The sequence below is a fragment of the Notolepis coatsorum genome (assembly GCF_963971535.1).
Source record: "Notolepis coatsorum genome assembly, chromosome: 4".
Lineage (NCBI taxonomy): Eukaryota > Metazoa > Chordata > Actinopteri > Aulopiformes > Paralepididae > Notolepis > Notolepis coatsorum.
In genome coordinates, this window is record NC_140168.1 from 108,070,499 (window position 1) to 108,088,404 (window position 17,906).

At 52.7% G+C, this 17,906-nt stretch overlaps 1 protein-coding gene across 2 annotated transcripts in view; it reads left to right on the top strand.

The window, feature by feature from the left end:
- Positions 1-17,906, top strand: part of LOC311227478 (uncharacterized protein) — a 77,328-nt gene that overhangs the window by 50,343 nt on the left and 9,079 nt on the right. For both annotated transcript variants that reach the window (XM_084313155.1, XM_084313154.1), the window contains 3 exons: positions 1,405-1,455; positions 2,726-2,746; positions 16,977-17,078. In XM_084313155.1, the coding sequence (XP_084169281.1) occupies positions 1,405-1,455; positions 2,726-2,746; positions 16,977-17,078 (174 nt within the window). The remainder of the gene's footprint in view (positions 1-1,404; positions 1,456-2,725; positions 2,747-16,976; positions 17,079-17,906) is intronic.

The following is a 17,906-nucleotide window of genomic DNA, read 5'->3' on the forward strand; positions in this document are numbered from 1 at the left end:
ACCAATAAACCATGCCTAGGGGTGGTTGTTAGGCCCGAGGCGCAGCCGAGGGTCGTTAGACCCCCCTAGGCATGGTTTATTGGTCACAAATCACGACTGCACGTGGTGTAAAGCTTTTATACAACTGCCAGATTCATCCAACCTTATTTCTATACAATAAACACACATTAATCGAAGATTTATTGAAAAAACCATCCGCCAGAAAAAGTAGTTCCCACAACTCCATGTGGAAGCAGCTTGAAGTGCATCCAACCAAACTAACACATCCAACTGTGTATTATTGGAATGATTGAGAGAAGTTGCCTCATGTGGAAGCAGCTTGAAGTGCATCCAACCAACTAACACATCCAACTGTGTATTATTGGAATGATTGATTGAAAATTTTATTACCAGATGCAGAATATAAAGTAGGTAAAACAAATTAAAACGTTTTCTTTGCCCTATAGGAAAAAAACGTTTTCTTTGCCCTATTTTTTTATTTATTTCTTTTAGCCTAAACTTAACCAGTTGGAAACCAGGGGTACAGTAATAAAATTAGCAATCAACCAATCAATCAATTCAATAGACCATGCTCACTTAAAACAGCGCTGCTTCTCTCTCAGTCTGACTCCCCCGCTGTTGCAGACAGGAGTGTGTGTGTGTGCGTGTGTGTGTGTGTGTCACAGTGTGTGTGTGCGTGTGTGTGTGTATGTGTGTGTGTGTGTGTGTGTGTGTGTATGTGTGTGTGTGTGTTTGTGGGTACGCCAGCGTCGGGAGAACGCTGCAGTCAGTAGAAAGTAGGAAGGAAGAAATTTAAATCAATCAATTAATCTATCAATCAATCCGCGATTTTTCTTTTGTTCTAGATTGAGCCAAGACCCATCAATTACATCATCCAACATTGTTTAAAGGACTAACACATTCCCCTTGACAGAATCGCTTCATATTTAGTCGTTATGGTGCTTTCAACATAACCATTTGTTGTCCGCGATCCTGTTTTCTCCCGGAGTGAGCCGGGGAGGGTTATGTGATTTGGTTGTGGGCGGGTCCTGAGCCCAGGACCGTGGATTGTTGCCAATAAAGACGTGTGAATGGCCAATCAGAATCGAGAAATTTGCATGCCGTTGTATAATGTATGGTAACTCAGTTACTTCTATTCTGCATTGAACATTGTACATATGTATATACTGAACACCGTGTCTACGTACGTGACTTCTATTTTTTACTTCTATTTTTACATGCTATACTTTTTTATTTCATACTTATCTTTTGTCTAGCACAGTCTCTGGAGCGTAACAGTAAGAAGCATTTTGTATAAAAGTATTCTGTACTTCTGTATGACAACTATTAAAGAAACTTGGTTGTGTGATAGTAAAGGGCAAACCTTCTGTCAACGCAGCCTTTTCTTCTGTTCTATTCTATCAGCACCGGCACCGCCCAGCAAACCCACCAGTAAAACTCCAGAACCGGATAAAGGTAGGTCTCAGTATCCAGCAGAGAGGAGGAGCAATAAGGACCTTAGAGAGACACAACCAATAAATGAAGTGCTTATTCCAATTAATTGTGCTTTTTTTTAGTCTACACAGTCCTCATTCCAAATGATTCAAAGCCTCCCATACACAATTCACTATACAATTATAGTAGGCTATTGATTTTTTTCTTTCACACACCAATTATTATTGACATATAGTGAATCACTATTAGAAGGGTAGCATTTCTATGGTAAAACTACAAGAATACCATAGATATGTATTATATCCCACTAAGGAGATACTATGGTGAATCACAACAGTATTCCTGTGTTAATCTCTAGTAATAGTCTACTAAAAAACACAGGACTATTATAGGTTTTTACATTTGTTCAATTTTCCAAAGTGGTCCTAATTATTTTTTCTTTTTGATCCACTTTTTCTCCTATTTTTCTCTATTTTCTCCCATCCCAATTCCACTGTGCCAATTCTCCCCTCCCCTGTCTTGAACGTGGCTCGCATATGCCCCCCACTGGCCGGTTGTAGGGAGGATAGAAGCCTTGCATCACGTGTCCCCTCCGATACACGAGGAGGCAACCTGTCACATCTTTTCACCTGCCAGCGCGGACTCTCATTGGCGAGGTGTAACGTGTGGGAGGCTCACACTACCCCCGCCATTTCCTGACTCTGCTGTGCAGGCGTCCCCCAACCGACCTGTAGGAGTCGCTGTCCACAACATCCAGATTACCATCCATCGACTTCCACCCGCTAACTCTGCCAATTGAGTTAGTATGACGGCTGGCCCAAGCCGGAGGCAACGCCGACAGCCAGAGTCGAACCCGGTGTCTCTTGCGTTGGTGATGAGCGCAATGTCCGCTGCGCCACCGAGCCGCCCAAAGCGGTCCTAATTCATATAGTTTGTCCTAAATGCATTATGTAAAGTACATGTTTGACTTAATATTAATTCCATACTGTAATAATCCATTCCATGATGTAATAATAATGTAATACCTATACTCAAAATCTACTGCCTTTACAGTCTACAACTGCCTTACACTGTAATCATAATACCTACAGTACCTCAACCTATAGTCTATCCATCGAACACTGTATGATATAAATAACAATACTGTATATACCGTATTTATCTACATCTGTTTGAATATATCTACATATATTCCTGTTTACATACCTGATGCTAACTTCTTTTCATTGTACTGTACTGCCGTACGATGACAATGCATTTTAATCGAATAATCCTCAATCTTCCCCCCCAGGTGTACAAACTCCCAAGCCAGGTACGTTCTAACCACGATCACTGACCTTTCTTAGTATGCATTAGCAATTTTCAAAATCGTTTTTTAGTCTGTTATACAGTGTACAGTTGCGACAGAAGCCGCAACTTCTTACTTCAGAGTGTTAACTCTTAGAGGAACACGCTAACATAGACTTCTCACATCAGACAATAAGATAGATACCAATTTCCTCTCTGTGCGTTCAGTAGAAAGCTATCCGGCTGCAAGCTAGCCTAGCTTAGCACAAATTAATGGAAGCAGATATGGACCAGCTAGCCTAGCTGTTGTCCAAAAACACCTCTAGGTGTGGTCTGTATCCGCTTCCATTCATTTGTGCTAAACTAGGCTAGCTTGCAGCCGGATAGCTTTCTACTGAACGCACAGAGAGAAGATGTCCCCCAAGGGGAGCAATAAAGGAACAGAAGGAACTTGACGTGCTATCTATCTTCTTGTCTGACTCTGGAGAAGACGGTAAGCACATTTCCCGTGTTAGCGTGTTCCTTTCTTTTTTTACATATATTATAAGAGGTAATTTTTGGGGAGTGGCAGGTCAAATGGGCTCTTGAACTCTTATCGTGTGCATGTGCCTTTTTATAAATCAAAGTCTCAGCGTACGTTTACAGAGAACGAGATTTTCATGACAGTAATAGCAACTGACGTTATGTGACAGTAGAGAGGTGGTCTCCTCGATGTGACAGTAGAGAGGTGGGGGGTCCCCTCGATGTGACAGTAGAGAGGTGGTCCCCTCGATGTGACAGTAGAGAGGTGGTCCCCTCGATGTGACAGTAGAGAGGTGGGGGGTCCCCTCGATGTGACAGTAGAGAGGTGGGGGGTCCCCTCGATGTGACAGTAGAGAGGTGGTCCCCTCGATGTGACAGTAGAGAGGTGGGGGGTCCCCTCGATGTGACAGTAGAGAGGTGGTCCCCTCGATGTGACAGTAGAGAGGTGGTCCCCTCGATGTGACAGTAGAGAGGTGGTCCCCTCGATGTGACAGTAGTGAGGTGGTCCCCTCGATGTGACAGTAGAGAGGTGGGGGGTCCCCTCGATGTGACAGTAGAGAGGTGGGGGGTCTCCTCGATGTGACAGTAGAGAGGTGGTGGGTCCCCTCGATGTGACAGTAGAGAGGTGGTCCCCTCGATGTGACAGTAGAGAGGTGGGGGGTCCCCTCGATGTGACAGTAGAGAGGTGGGGGGTCCCCTCGATGTGACAGTAGAGAGGTGGTCCCCTCGATGTGACAGTAGAGAGGTGGGGGGTCCCCTCGATGTGACAGTAGAGAGGTGGTCCCCTCGATGTGACAGTAGAGAGGTGGTCCCCTCGATGTGACAGTAGAGAGGTGGGGGGTCCCCTCGATGTGACAGTAGAGAGGTGGTCCCCTCGATGTGACAGTAGAGAGGTGGTCCCCTCGATGTGACAGTAGAGAGGTGGTGGGTCCCCTCGATGTGACAGTAGAGAGGTGGTCCCCTCGATGTGACAGTAGAGAGGTGGTCCCCTCGATGTGACAGTAGAGAGGTGGGGGGTCCCCTCGATGTGACAGTAGAGAGGTGGGGGGTCCCCTCGATGTGACAGTAGAGAGGTGGTCCCCTCGATGTGACAGTAGAGAGGTGGGGGGTCCCCTCGATGTGACAGTAGAGAGGTGGGGGGTCCCCTCGATGTGACAGTAGAGAGGTGGTCCCCTCGATGTGACAGTAGAGAGGTGGGGGGTCCCCTCGATGTGACAGTAGAGAGGTGGGGGTCCCCTCGATGTGACAGTAGAGAGGTGGTCCCCTCGATGTGACAGTAGAGAGGTGGTCCCCTCGATGTGACAGTAGAGAGGTGGTCCCCTCGATGTGACATAGAGAGGTGGTCCCCTCGATGTGACAGTAGAGAGGTGGGGGGTCCCCTCGATGTGACAGTAGAGAGGTGGTCCCCTCGATGTGACAGTAGAGAGGTGGGGGGTCCCCTCGATGTGACAGTAGAGAGGTGGTCCCCTCGATGTGACAGTAGAGAGGTGGTCCCCTCGATGTGACAGTAGAGAGGTGGGGGGTCCCCTCGATGTGACAGTAGAGAGGTGGGGGGTCCCCTCGATGTGACAGTAGAGAGGTGGGGGTCCCCTCGATGTGACAGTAGAGAGGTGGTCCCCTCGATGTGACAGTAGAGAGGTGGTCCCCTCGATGTGACAGTAGAGAGGTGGTCTCCTCGATGTGACAGTAGAGAGGTGAGGGGTCCCCTCCATGTGACAGTAGGGAGGTGGGGGGTCCCCTCCATGTGACAGTAGAGAGGTGAGGGGTCCCCTCGATGTGACAGTAGAGAGGTGGTGGGTCCCCTCCATGTGACAGTAGGGAGGTGGGGGGTCCCCTCCATGTGACAGTAGAGAGGTGAGGGGTCCCCTCGATGTGACAGTAGAGAGGTGGTGGGTCCCCTCGATGTGACAGTAGGGAGGTGGGGGGTCCCCTCCATGTGACAGTAGAGAGGTGGTCCCCTCGATGTGACAGTAGAGAGGTGGGGGGTCCCCTCCATGTGACAGTAGAGAGGTGGGGGGTCTCCTCGATGTGACAGTAGAGAGGTGGTGGGTCCCCTCGATGTGACAGTAGGGAGGTGGGGGGTCCCCTCGATGTGACAGTAGAGAGGTGGTCCCCTCCATGTGACAGTAGAGAGGTGGGGGGTCCCCTCGATGTGACAGTAGTGAGGTGGTCCCCTCGATGTGACAGTAGAGAGGTGGGGGGTCTCCTCGATGTGACAGTAGAGAGGTGGTGGGTCCCCTCGATGTGACAGTAGGGAGGTGGGGGGTCCCCTCGATGTGACAGTAGAGAGGTGGTCCCCTCCATGTGACAGTAGAGAGGTGGTGGTCCCCTCGATGTGACAGTAGAGAGGTGGTCCCCTCGATGTGACAGTAGAGAGGTGGGGGGTCCCCTCGATGTGACAGTAGAGAGGTGGGGGGTCCCCTCCATGTGACAGTAGTGAGGTGGGGGGTCCCCTCGATGTGACAGTAGTGAGGTGGGGGGTCCCCTCGATGTGACAGTAGAGAGGTGGTCCCCTCGATGTGACAGTAGAGAGGTGGGGGGTCCCCTCGATGTGACAGTAGAGAGGTGGGGGGTCCCCTCCATGTGACAGTAGTGAGGTGGGGGGTCCCCTCGATGTGACAGTAGTGAGGTGGGGGGTCCCCTCGATGTGACAGTAGAGAGGTGATCTCCTCGATGTGACAGTAGAGAGGTGGGGGGTCCCCTCGATGTGACAGTAGTGAGGTGGTTCCCTCGATGTGACAGTAGAGAGGTGGTTCCCTCGATGTGACAGTAGAGAGGTGGTCCCCTCGATGTGACAGTAGTGAGGTGGTTCCCTCGATGTGACAGTAGAGAGGTGGGGGGTCCCCTCGATGTGACAGTAGAGAGGTGGGGGGTCCCCTCGATGTGACAGTAGATAGGTGGGGGGTCCCCTCCATGTGACAGTAGAGAGGTGGTCCCCTCGATGTGACAGTAGAGAGGTGGGGGGTCCCCTCCATGTGACAGTAGAGAGGTGGGGGGTCCCCTCCATGTGACAGTAGAGAGGTGGGCCCTTCGATGTGACAGTAGAGAGGTGGGGGGTCCCCTCGATGTGACAGTAGAGAGGTGGTCTCCTCGATGTGACAGTAGAGAGGTGGTCCCCTCGATGTGACAGTAGAGAGGTGGTCCCCTCGATGTGACAGTAGAGAGGTGGGGGGTCCCCTCCATGTGACAGTAGAGAGGTGGTCCCCTCCATGTGACAGTAGAGAGGTGGTCCCCTCCATGTGACAGTAGAGAGGTGGGGGGTCCCCTCGATGTGACAGTAGAGAGGTGGGGGGTCCCCTCGATGTGACAGTAGATAGGTGGGGGGTCCCCTCGATGTGACAGTAGAGAGGTGGGGGGTCCCCTCGATGTGACAGTAGAGAGGTGGGGGGTCCCCTCGATGTGACAGTAGAGAGGTGGGGGGTCTCCTCGATGTGACAGTAGAGAGGTGGTGGGTCCCCTCGATGTGACAGTAGAGAGGTGGGGGGTCCCCTCGATGTGACAGTAGAGAGGTGGTCCCCTCGATGTGACAGTAGAGAGGTGGTCTCCTCGATGTGACAGTAGAGAGGTGGGGGGTCCCCTCGATGTGACAGTAGAGAGGTGGGGGGTCCCCTCGATGTGACAGTAGTGAGGTGGTCCCCTCGATGTGACAGTAGAGAGGTGGGGGGTCCCCTCGATGTGACAGTAGAGAGGTGGTCCCCTCGATGTGACAGTAGAGAGGTGGTCCCCTCGATGTGACAGTAGAGAGGTGGTCCCCTCGATGTGACAGTAGAGAGGTGGTCCCCTCGATGTGACAGTAGAGAGGTGGTCCCCTCGATGTGACAGTAGAGAGGTGGGGGGTCCCCTCGATGTGACAGTAGTGAGGTGGTGGGTCCCCTCGATGTGACAGTAGAGAGGTGGGGGGTCCCCTCGATGTGACAGTAGTGAGGTGGGGGGTCCCCTCGATGTGACAGTAGAGAGGTGGTCCCCTCCATGTGACAGTAGAGAGGTGGGGGGTCCCCTCCATGTGACAGTAGAGAGGTGGTCCCCTCGATGTGACAGTAGAGAGGTGGGGGGTCCCCTCGATGTGACAGTAGAGAGGTGGTCTCCTCGATGTGACAGTAGTGAGGTGGTCTCCTCGATGTGACAGTAGTGAGGTGGGGGGTCCCCTCGATGTGACAGTAGAGAGGTGGGGGGTCCCCTCCATGTGACAGTAGAGAGGTGGGGGGTCTCCTCGATGTGACAGTAGAGAGGTGGGGGGTCCCCTCGATGTGACAGTAGAGAGGTGGTCTCCTCGATGTGACAGTAGAGAGGTGGTGGGTCTCCTCGATGTGACAGTAGTGAGGTGGGGGGTCCCCTCGATGTGACAGTAGAGAGGTGCTCCCCTCGATGTGACAGTAGAGAGGTGGTCTCCTCGATGTGACAGTAGAGAGGTGGTGGGTCTCCTCGATGTGACAGTAGTGAGGTGGGGGGTCCCCTCGATGTGACAGTAGAGAGGTGGTCTCCTCGATGTGACAGTAGTGAGGTGGGGGGTCCCCTCCATGTGACAGTAGAGAGGTGGTCCCCTCGATGTGACAGTAGAGAGGTGGTCTCCTCGATGTGACAGTAGAGAGGTGGTGGGTCTCCTCGATGTGACAGTAGTGAGGTGGGGGGTCCCCTCGATGTGACAGTAGAGAGGTGCTCCCCTCGATGTGACAGTAGAGAGGTGGGGGGTCCCCTCGATGTGACAGTAGAGAGGTGGTCCCCTCGATGTGACAGTAGAGAGGTGGTCTCCTCGATGTGACAGTAGAGAGGTGGTGGGTCTCCTCGATGTGACAGTAGTGAGGTGGGGGGTCCCCTCGATGTGACAGTAGAGAGGTGGTCTCCTCGATGTGACAGTAGTGAGGTGGGGGGTCCCCTCCATGTGACAGTAGAGAGGTGGTCCCCTCGATGTGACAGTAGAGAGGTGGTCTCCTCGATGTGACAGTAGAGAGGTGGGGGGTCCCCTCGATGTGACAGTAGAGAGGTGCTCCCCTCGATGTGACAGTAGAGAGGTGGGGGGTCCCCTCGATGTGACAGTAGAGAGGTGGTCCCCTCGATGTGACAGTAGAGAGGTGGTCCCCTCGATGTGACAGTAGAGAGGTGGTGGGTCCCCTCCATGTGACAGTAGAGAGGTGGTCCCCTCGATGTGACAGTAGAGAGGTGGGGGGTCCCCTCGATGTGACAGTAGAGAGGTGGGGGGTCCCCTCGATGTGACAGTAGAGAGGTGGTCCCCTCGATGTGACAGTAGAGAGGTGGGGGGTCCCCTCGATGTGACAGTAGAGAGGTGGTCCCCTCGATGTGACAGTAGAGAGGTGGTCCCCTCGATGTGACAGTAGAGAGGTGGGGGGTCCCCTCGATGTGACAGTAGAGAGGTGGTCCCCTCGATGTGACAGTAGAGAGGTGGTCCCCTCGATGTGACAGTAGAGAGGTGGGGGGTCCCCTCGATGTGACAGTAGAGAGGTGGGGGGTCCCCTCGATGTGACAGTAGAGAGGTGGGTGGTCCCCTCGATGTGACAGTAGAGAGGTGGGGGGTCCCCTCGATGTGACAGTAGAGAGGTGGTCCCCTCGATGTGACAGTAGAGAGGTGGGGGGTCCCCTCGATGTGACAGTAGAGAGGTGGTCCCCTCGATGTGACAGTAGAGAGGTGGTCCCCTCGATGTGACAGTAGAGAGGTGGTCCCCTCGATGTGACAGTAGAGAGGGGGTCCCCTCGATGTGACAGTAGAGAGGTGGGGGGTCCCCTCGATGTGACAGTAGAGAGGTGGTCTCCTCGATGTGACAGTAGAGAGGTGGTCCCCTCGATGTGACAGTATGTTTTAAAGGGGACCTATTGTGAAAATGGTCTTTTCTTTTTGTGTTTTGCATTGTTTTTACAGAATGAGGGGGAAATAATTTGCATTGTGCGTTTTCTGCAGCTCAGTGGTGACAAGAACCCTCCCTCTTGAATTCAGAATTGCTGCCACAATCGCCATAATAGTAAGACGTTGTATGCACGTTAGGCCTGTCCCCGACTAAGGATTTGTATAGTCGACTTTGATTGGACAAAATTTGCAGATAGTCGACTGGTAGTCGACTACCCCCCCCCCCCCCCCCCCCCCCCCCCGAATCCAAAATGGGGGGTGCTTAATGTCTGAAGAAGTTGACTGAAGGCTTCTTGTCCTCTGCGAAAGCATGCAATTGCTCCACTGATGGATTCATCTTGATATGTCTAGTGTGTGAAATCCTCTTGCAGTGCCTCTGTGCCCGTTTTCTTAGGCAGTTAGCCTCGCTGGTACGTATGTGCGCCATTAGCGTTAGCCATGCTTCTAGGCCTCTTTGCTTTTGGAAAGAATGACACATTTTTTTTTATAATCTTTATTTATTTTTTTTGCCTTCGACTAAGAGATTGGCAGTTGACTATGGCTCCTTTCGATCGATTAGTCGACTAATCGAGGTCAGCCCTAATGCACGTGTGTGTGTGAAGAGATCTTGATAAAAAAGCATGTGTACAAGCTGGCAGCTTGCTCGTAAATCGTATCTTTTTAACCTAAAGTTGGACCTAGAATATTTTTCTGACATTTTGACGGTAAGATTGCTATGCTATCGCTGGATCTTGAGTCATTGATTCAAATTCAAGTTTGATCTGAATTTCATTCGACGGTACAGGCTTGTGCATGGCTTGTCACAGGCACAGAACCAGCCTGTTGAGAATAGGACTGAGCAGAGGGCTATGGACACTGCTAGAATGCATAATCTGAGTGGGGCTTTCAGCTAAAAATATTTAAAGACCTGTATTAACTTGTTGAAAAGGACTACAATATGTCCCCTTCCAGACGGAGACTGAATGGGTCCCAAAGCTGAATCTTCGGTAGGACCTTTGGTTGTACAGTATAGCTTTCTGGCCACTATATAACGCCATAGAGGGCTGCGGGTGTTTGGGTCTCTAGCAAATAATAGGGACTCTAAGTTATTTGTATAACGAATAACCACTAAACTGCTTAAGCAGACAAGAAGAAGGAGAAGGGGGAAAATAAACAACAAAAAACAACCTTTACAGGTGGAAGCCTCAAAGTGAGCATTTAAGAAAATAAATCAAGTCCAAAAAACAACTCAATAAAGAGGTATTGTAGAAAAAACGAAATAAGGCACAAAGGCACCTCCTAATAACAGAGTTTATAAAAAACTTAAATAACAGTAAACCTCCACTAAGGGAGTTTATGTGCAGTAGTGGACAAATTACAGTTCTAAAGAAACAAAAGAAAACTGTCATGAAAAGAAACACTACAATAAAAGGCTCAGCCTCTAGAAAACAAATAGTAAAATAAAGCCAGTAGCCGAAAACAAGAGTGGCTACAAAGAAAGGCTAAATGCTGAACAGGGCAGAGATCAGCGCTACACTTTAATATAACAAGCCTGACCGGAAGGATAGCCAACACAAAAGGAATGAGAAAGCAGCTAACCCTGCGAGACTCAAACTTAAATAGACTCAGCTACCATTAGGCACAGCTGCACTGAACCAGGTGCAATCAAGCCCACACACCTGTCCTACCATGAGGCAATTAACGATAGGTTATGTAGATAACCTAGTTATATTAGTATTGGCTGAGCGTCCCGCTCTGAGCCTTACGAGATACCTCCCATCTCCTGGGATACCTAATGTATCTCCCACGAACAAAATACATGCACCCCACCTGTATGGGGCCCCGCCCCTTATGGTGGCACAGCCCATATAACCATGACTCTGGTCATGAAACACCCTTCCTCGCCAAAACCCGTCCCAGGAAAAGATCCCTCAAGAGGAAACTCAGGGCCGCGCAGAGCGGGACGCTCAGCCAATACTAATATAACTAGGTTATCTACATAACCTATCGTTATATAACGTATTTGCTTTCGCGTCCCGCTCTGAGCCTTACGAGATAATGGGGAAGAGCGGGCGCGAGACCCGACAGATGTACCCCCTGAGGACCCGTAAGCCCACATCAAGGGGTGCGGGGAGCCCTGTCACCCCATCCTTCCTAACGAAGGGGGGGCGCAGTCAACTCCACCTGAATGCGAACAAGAGGGAACTAGAACCCCTTGAACACACCGTACAGGCGGAACCACGTGTGACTCAACACACTGTGGCCCATACCCATACACTCCTGCTACCCGACCAAAGGACGGGAAGCAGGAAAGGCCACAGACCCCAGAACCGCCTGGGAGACAGAACCCCCGGTCATGTCCATGAGGTAAAACCTTACAAAGGGGCCCGGTGAGGACCATGAAGCTGCAGCACAGATGTCCTCCACCGAAGCCCCACCCAGGAGAGCGGCAGAGGCAGCCACCCCACGAGTGGAGTGCGCCCTGACGCCCCCAGGGGGATCCTGCCCAGCCAACGTGTAGCAGAGGGTAATACCCTCGCACAACCAACGGGACAGGCGCTGCTTCGACAGTGCCTTACCAGCACGAGCCCCACCGTAACAGACAAAAAGCTGGTCGGTAACCCTGAAGTCCTGAGTACGGCTGAGGTAAATCCCCAAAGCACGGACTGGACATGATAGGTGAAGGCCCGCATCCAACTCACTAGTGTGAGGAGGAGGACGAAAAGCCTGAACCACAATATCCCGGGAGCGGAAGGAACTCCGGGTATTCTTAGGCACGAAAGCAGGATTAGGTTGCAGAGTGGCACCGCAATCGGTCCGAAAAGACAGGCACTCTGGACGTACCGAGAGAGCACAGAGCTCACCCACGCATTTAGCGGAAGTGACAGCCAGTAGGAACGCGGTCTTGAAAGACAGCTGTCCCAACGGCGCCTGCTCGAGCGGCTCAAACGGGGCCAAGGACAACCGACCGAGGACCAATTGAAGATCCCAAGTCGGAGCCAAGGAGCGTTGCACCGGCTTAACGCGTCGAGCGCCAAGCAGGAAACGCTTCACAAGAGGGTGGCTGAACAAAACAGTCCCCTCAAAACCCTCATGATAGGAGGATATAGCTGCCGCATATACCCTCACTGTCGAAGCCGACAGCCTACCAAGAAGAGACTGGAGATAACCCAGAACAGCATCCAGGGGGCAGGAGACTGGGTCCCAGCCCCCCCCCGTACACCACTCTTGGAACGCACGCCACCTGCCCGCGTAAACCGCGACAGTGGAGGGAGCATGCGCACACCGGATGGTATCAACCACCGCGGGATCCATCCTCTCCAGACTCACCCTCCCAACAGCCACACCACCAGGCGTTGACCCAACACCGGAGGCTGGAAAAGCACTCCGTTGTGCTGCGAGAGGGCCGTCGCTGACCACGGAATGACCCAAGGAGGAGCGACCAGAAGCTGGATTAAGACCGGGAACCACACCGACGTGCCCCGGTCCGGCGCGACCAGGATCACCGTCCTGCGCTCCCTCCGTATCCGCTCCAACAGCTGACTCAACAGCTGTACAGGAGGGAAGGCGTACAGAAGACCGGGCGGCCACGGAAAGGTCGAGAAGGCATCCACCCCCAAGGGGGGATGATCCGCTCGACTGAGCGAGAACCACAAGGGGCACTTGTGAGAACGTCGGCACGCAAACAGATCTACCGAGGCCTCCCCGAACCGATCCCAGATCTGTCTGACTATGTCGGGGCGGAGTTCCCACTCGTCGCGACGAGGACCGCCCCGAGACATTATATCCGCCGCCACATTTTCCGTACCAGGAACGTGGAGCGCCTGCAGACTGCACAGCCTGCGGGATGCCCATAGCAACAGTTTGCGCGCCACCCGGAGCAGGCGGGCAGAACGAGTCCCACCCTGCCTGTTGATATACGCCGCCGCCGTCACATTGTCCGTCCTGACCAAAACGTGTTTGCCTACCACCAGGCGGCCGAGCCGTTTGAGGACCAGGAGGACCGCCTTCAACTCCAACACATTGATATGCAGGACAGCTGGGTCGGCATGACCCGTCCAGCTGCCCCCCACTGTATGGGTCCGAAACGCCCCTCCCCAACCCGTGAGAGAGGCGTCGGTGAAAACCGTGATGTGGGAGCCACTGCTGCCCATGGGGACCCCAGCGGAGAGGATACCCAGCCTCCCCCAGTGGGCGAGATCCCCCCATATCGACAAAGGAACCGTCAACCGTCTCCCTTTGCCCCACACCGGATCTATTCTCAAAGAGAGAAACCACCTCTGTATCCGCCTCATAAAGAGGAGGCCAAGAGGAACCACCGTGTGGGCCGCCGACATAAGGCCCAGCAGACGCATCACCTGCAGCGCCGTAACCGTCCCTCCCAGACGGAAACCCCCGAGCGCGTGACGGAGATCCCCCCGACGCTGCTCCGAGAGGGTCGCAAGCATGGGCTTCGACCTCAATGTCAAGCCCAAGTACTCCACCTGTTGACTGGGAAGAGGGGTACTCTTCTTCCAATTCACAGCAAAACCCAGGCTGGTGAGGAATTCCACCACCAGTCGAGTATGAGACCTGGCAACCTCCTCTGAACGGCTGAGGAGCAGAATGTCGTCGAGATAGAACAGGACTCGTATCCCCCGACGACGTAAAGGCCCCAGAGCAGCCGCCACGCACTTGGTGAATGTGCGGGGAGCCAGAGAATAACCGAACGGCATTCTGTGGTACTCGTACGCTACGCCCTGAAACAGGAACCGTAGGAACTTCCTGTGAGGAGGGAAAATGGGTATGTGAAAATACGCATCCTTCAGGTCTATGGAGGTGAACCAGTCCCCCCTCCTGACAGCAAGCAGAAGGAGTCGGACGGTCAACATCCTGAACGGTCTCACTACAATCAACCGATTGAACATGGACAGATTCAGTATAGGTCTGACCCCCCCAGTTTTCTTGGGCACCAGAAAATAACGGGAGTAGACGCCTGACATTGCGTCCTCTCTCGGGACCACAATGACGGCCTGCTTCGCCAAAATAGATTGGATCTCGTCGGCCAGGGCTGTCACTGCGCCCGACCCTAACAATAGGGTCGGCACCAAACCTGAGAACGGAGGATGGGGCCGCGCAAACTGCAAAACCAGCCCCGCCTCTAACGTTCTCCTCATCCACCGATTCAAAGGGCATTCCCGTCGCCATATGTGAATATAATCCCACAGCGCCCCCGCCGTCAACTGACGCTGGGCCGCAAGGAACAGCAGATAATCGGCCCGGTCCCCCCCGTCGTGCAAAGCACCCAAGGGGGGACCCCGACAGAAAGGGCCGGTTTGATACGGGAGGAGCGGTCATCAAACTTGTGGACACACACTCACCCCCTGAACACCCCTCCAGCACACGCTAAGGAGTTGTTCCGCAGCCAGACACGCAAGGCCTGAGGACCCCATGGGCTCCTACACGCCGAAGCCCTGCAGTGATATTGCTATCACTCAAATCACGCTCGCCTCTCCTTTGCAGACCACTGCCGGTTTGACGGGAGTGGGAGGCAACAGCGCGATACCCCGCCTGGCGAGGGCGAAGCCGGGGTAACCCCTGCTGAGCATTCAACAGAAGAGGCACCGAGTCCCCCTGCTGACCACTGGAGCTAGTGGCAGCTGTAACACCAGGTTGCACCCACCCACAACCTGCGGTGTAGGAACCACGCGATGACGGAACATTCTCACGGACAGACCCAGGCTCAGCCATCAACTGGGTGTCAGCCCCTGTCTCCATGAGAAGCGAAGAATGGGGCCGCATACGCTTCATAGAAGGTTCGCGGCCCGCAGCCAAAAGAGAACGCTCAGAGCCCCGCTTCTGGGGGTACCAGAGAGAGGATTGAACGGGGAGCGGGCTGCTCGCGGCAAAATGACGACGGGTTGGTTTACCAAACCCGAAATCACCCAAAATGGCCGATCCCTCGGCCGCCAAGACTGTCGGCCTTGCGATACCCTGTCGATTCTCCAACCAGGGCACCACTGGCGGGGGAAACATGGCCGCCTGTCGAGGATCTCGCCACAGTCGTTGACGAGACCGTGCTCCCACCTCTGGCTGCACAGCGTGAGGTGGTGTAGGACCCGGATCAATAACCGCCTGCGCCTCCACAGAACGCCCAAAAAGAATCTGTGGAAAAAGGAGTTGTGAGGAGAGAAAACCTATCCTCTTCCCCAAGAGGAGACTGCTCCAACCAAACATGCCTAACAACCAAAGTCGATAGCATCCGAATCCTCCCCGCAGTTATAGCTTGCGACTGAGTCAAGATCTCTATAACACCACAAACATGAATCACGTTCATAGTGTCGGTTGGACCCAAAGACCTACAACCCGACGCCATCTTGGATAGGAAAGTAGCCAGCTGAGCCAAAACACTGGCCGCCGCTAAATGCCATCCTGCAGCAGTATACCACTCATTCGTCCATACTGCCACCCTCCGAGCCGACATGCTATCAAGCAACGGCTGGGCGGAACGTCGTTCATCCCCGCCTGGGCACAAAAAAGAAGCTACCTGGCTACTTAGCCAAGGTACCCCCGGCCTGCACCCCGTCGTCAGCCCCTTCACCCGCAAAAAAGGTAAATAGAGCTCAGCGAACCCCCCCACATCCACCACCAACTGACCTTCATCAATGAAGCTGGCAAGAGGAGGGAAAAGCGGAATCCCGCGGCGGGGATTATTAGACATTCCAGCGTCAACATCAGCGTCAGCAGAAAAAACAGCAGTAGCATTAGCGTTAACAGCATGTTCCAGGATTGCCAGGACATCGCCCACTACAGTGGAACGATCGCCAAGCCGCCCCGGCCCTGGTGCCGAAACATACTCCACAGCACGACCAACACCGACATTGATGCCTACTGACACTGACCTCACCTTTGTACAAGCCGACCCGTTAGCCAAACCTTGTACGCTGCCCCTCGGTCCGTCGCCGTCAGCCGAGGAACCACCAGCACAGGTCTCATGTGTCGCCGAAACAAGCTCCGGAGAATCCAGGGAAAAACAACTCTCCGGTAAGCCCTCAACATTACGAATCTTCCTTAATCTTTTCATTCCGCTAGTCTCGTATGGTGCACGCATCCAATACACTGGGACGAAAATAGAGGAAGGGTGTTTCATGACCAGAGTCATGGTTATATGGGCTGTGCCACCATAAGGGGCGGGGCCCCATACAGGTGGGGTGCATGTATTTTGTTCGTGGGAGATACATTAGGTATCCCAGGAGATGGGAGGTATCTCGTAAGGCTCAGAGCGGGACGCGAAAGCAAATACGTTATATAACCACAGAGTCCAGTGATTGACAGCTGTCCCTCACAGGAGGACGAAATAAAGCAAAAACCATGACAGATTATTATTATAAGTATGATCATGCTCCCGGCCCCACACACAAACCACTGGAGCCAGTACAGTAATAAACACATAGGATAGGTACTATAGGAAGCTATAAAAACAAAGGTTCTATCGAAAATCAATATCGCTTGAAAGAGTTTTAGATCCTGTTTCAATAGAGAAATAGAGGAAATGGACCACTGACACTTAGAGAAGGTCACAGCACTCACGTCTGATACATGTGTACAGGAGCCAATAGACCAAAGAACAGTTTCACTACAGAACACACTACAGAAGGTTAAGCCCTCCACTACCACACTACAGATGGCTAACCGTCTGTAGTGTGGTAGTGAAAGGGTTAACCTTCTGTAGCGTGGTTGTGACCGGGTTAACCCTTTGTTATGTGGCAGTGAAAGGATTAACCTTCTGTAGTGTGGTAGTGAAAGGCAGTAAGGTTCTGCACACATGTATTTACAAACCTTGCACTTGGGGTCTCGAACCTGCGACATGTAACTGATAGTGTTTTGACGATGGTCTCCTGTTCCGTTCCGTCCGCAGACCGGCGGCTGCTCTGGATCCTCCTGCCGGTGCTCGGGGTCGTGGTGGCGGCCGTCATCTTCATCCTCAAGTTCAAATGCATGAAGGTCCACGATCACACAGGTACATACAGTGGAGCATGAAGGTCCACGATCACACAGGTACATACAGTGGAGCATGAAGGTCCACGATCACTCAGGTACATCTAGTGGAGCATGAAGGTCCACGATCACACAGGTACATCTAGTGGAGCATGAAGGTCCACGATCACACAGGTACATCTAGTGGAGCATGAAGGTCCACGATCACTCAGGTACATCTAGTGGAGCATGAAGGTCCACGATCACACAGGTACATCTAGTGGAGCATGAAGGTCCACGATCACTCAGGTACATCTAGTGGAGCATGAAGGTCCACGATCACTCAGGTACATCTAGTGGAGCATGAAGGTCCACGATCACACAGGTACATCTAGTGGAGCATGAAGGTCCACGATCACACAGATACATCTAGTGGAGCATGAAGGTCCACGATCACACAGGTACATACAGTGGAGCATGAAGGTCCACGATCACACAGGTACATACAGTGGAGCATGAAGGTCCACGATCACTCAGGTACATCTAGTGGAGCCGGGTTCAAACCCTGATCCTCTACACAGGGAGCAAGACATCTACCAAACATCCCACCTGGCGAAGGGAGGGATTAGGCTTACTAGGCTTCAGGCAGAGAGATATTAGTCTTACTAGGCTTCAGACCAAGGTAGATATGAGTCTTACTAGGCTTCAGGCCGAGGGAGATATTAGTCTAACTAGGCTTCAGGCCAAGGGAGTTATTAGTCTTACTAGGCTTCAGGCCAAGGGAGTTATTAGTCTTACTAGGCTTCAGGCAGAGAGATATTAGTCTTACTAGGCTTCAGACCAAGGGAGATATTAGTTTTACTAGGCTTCA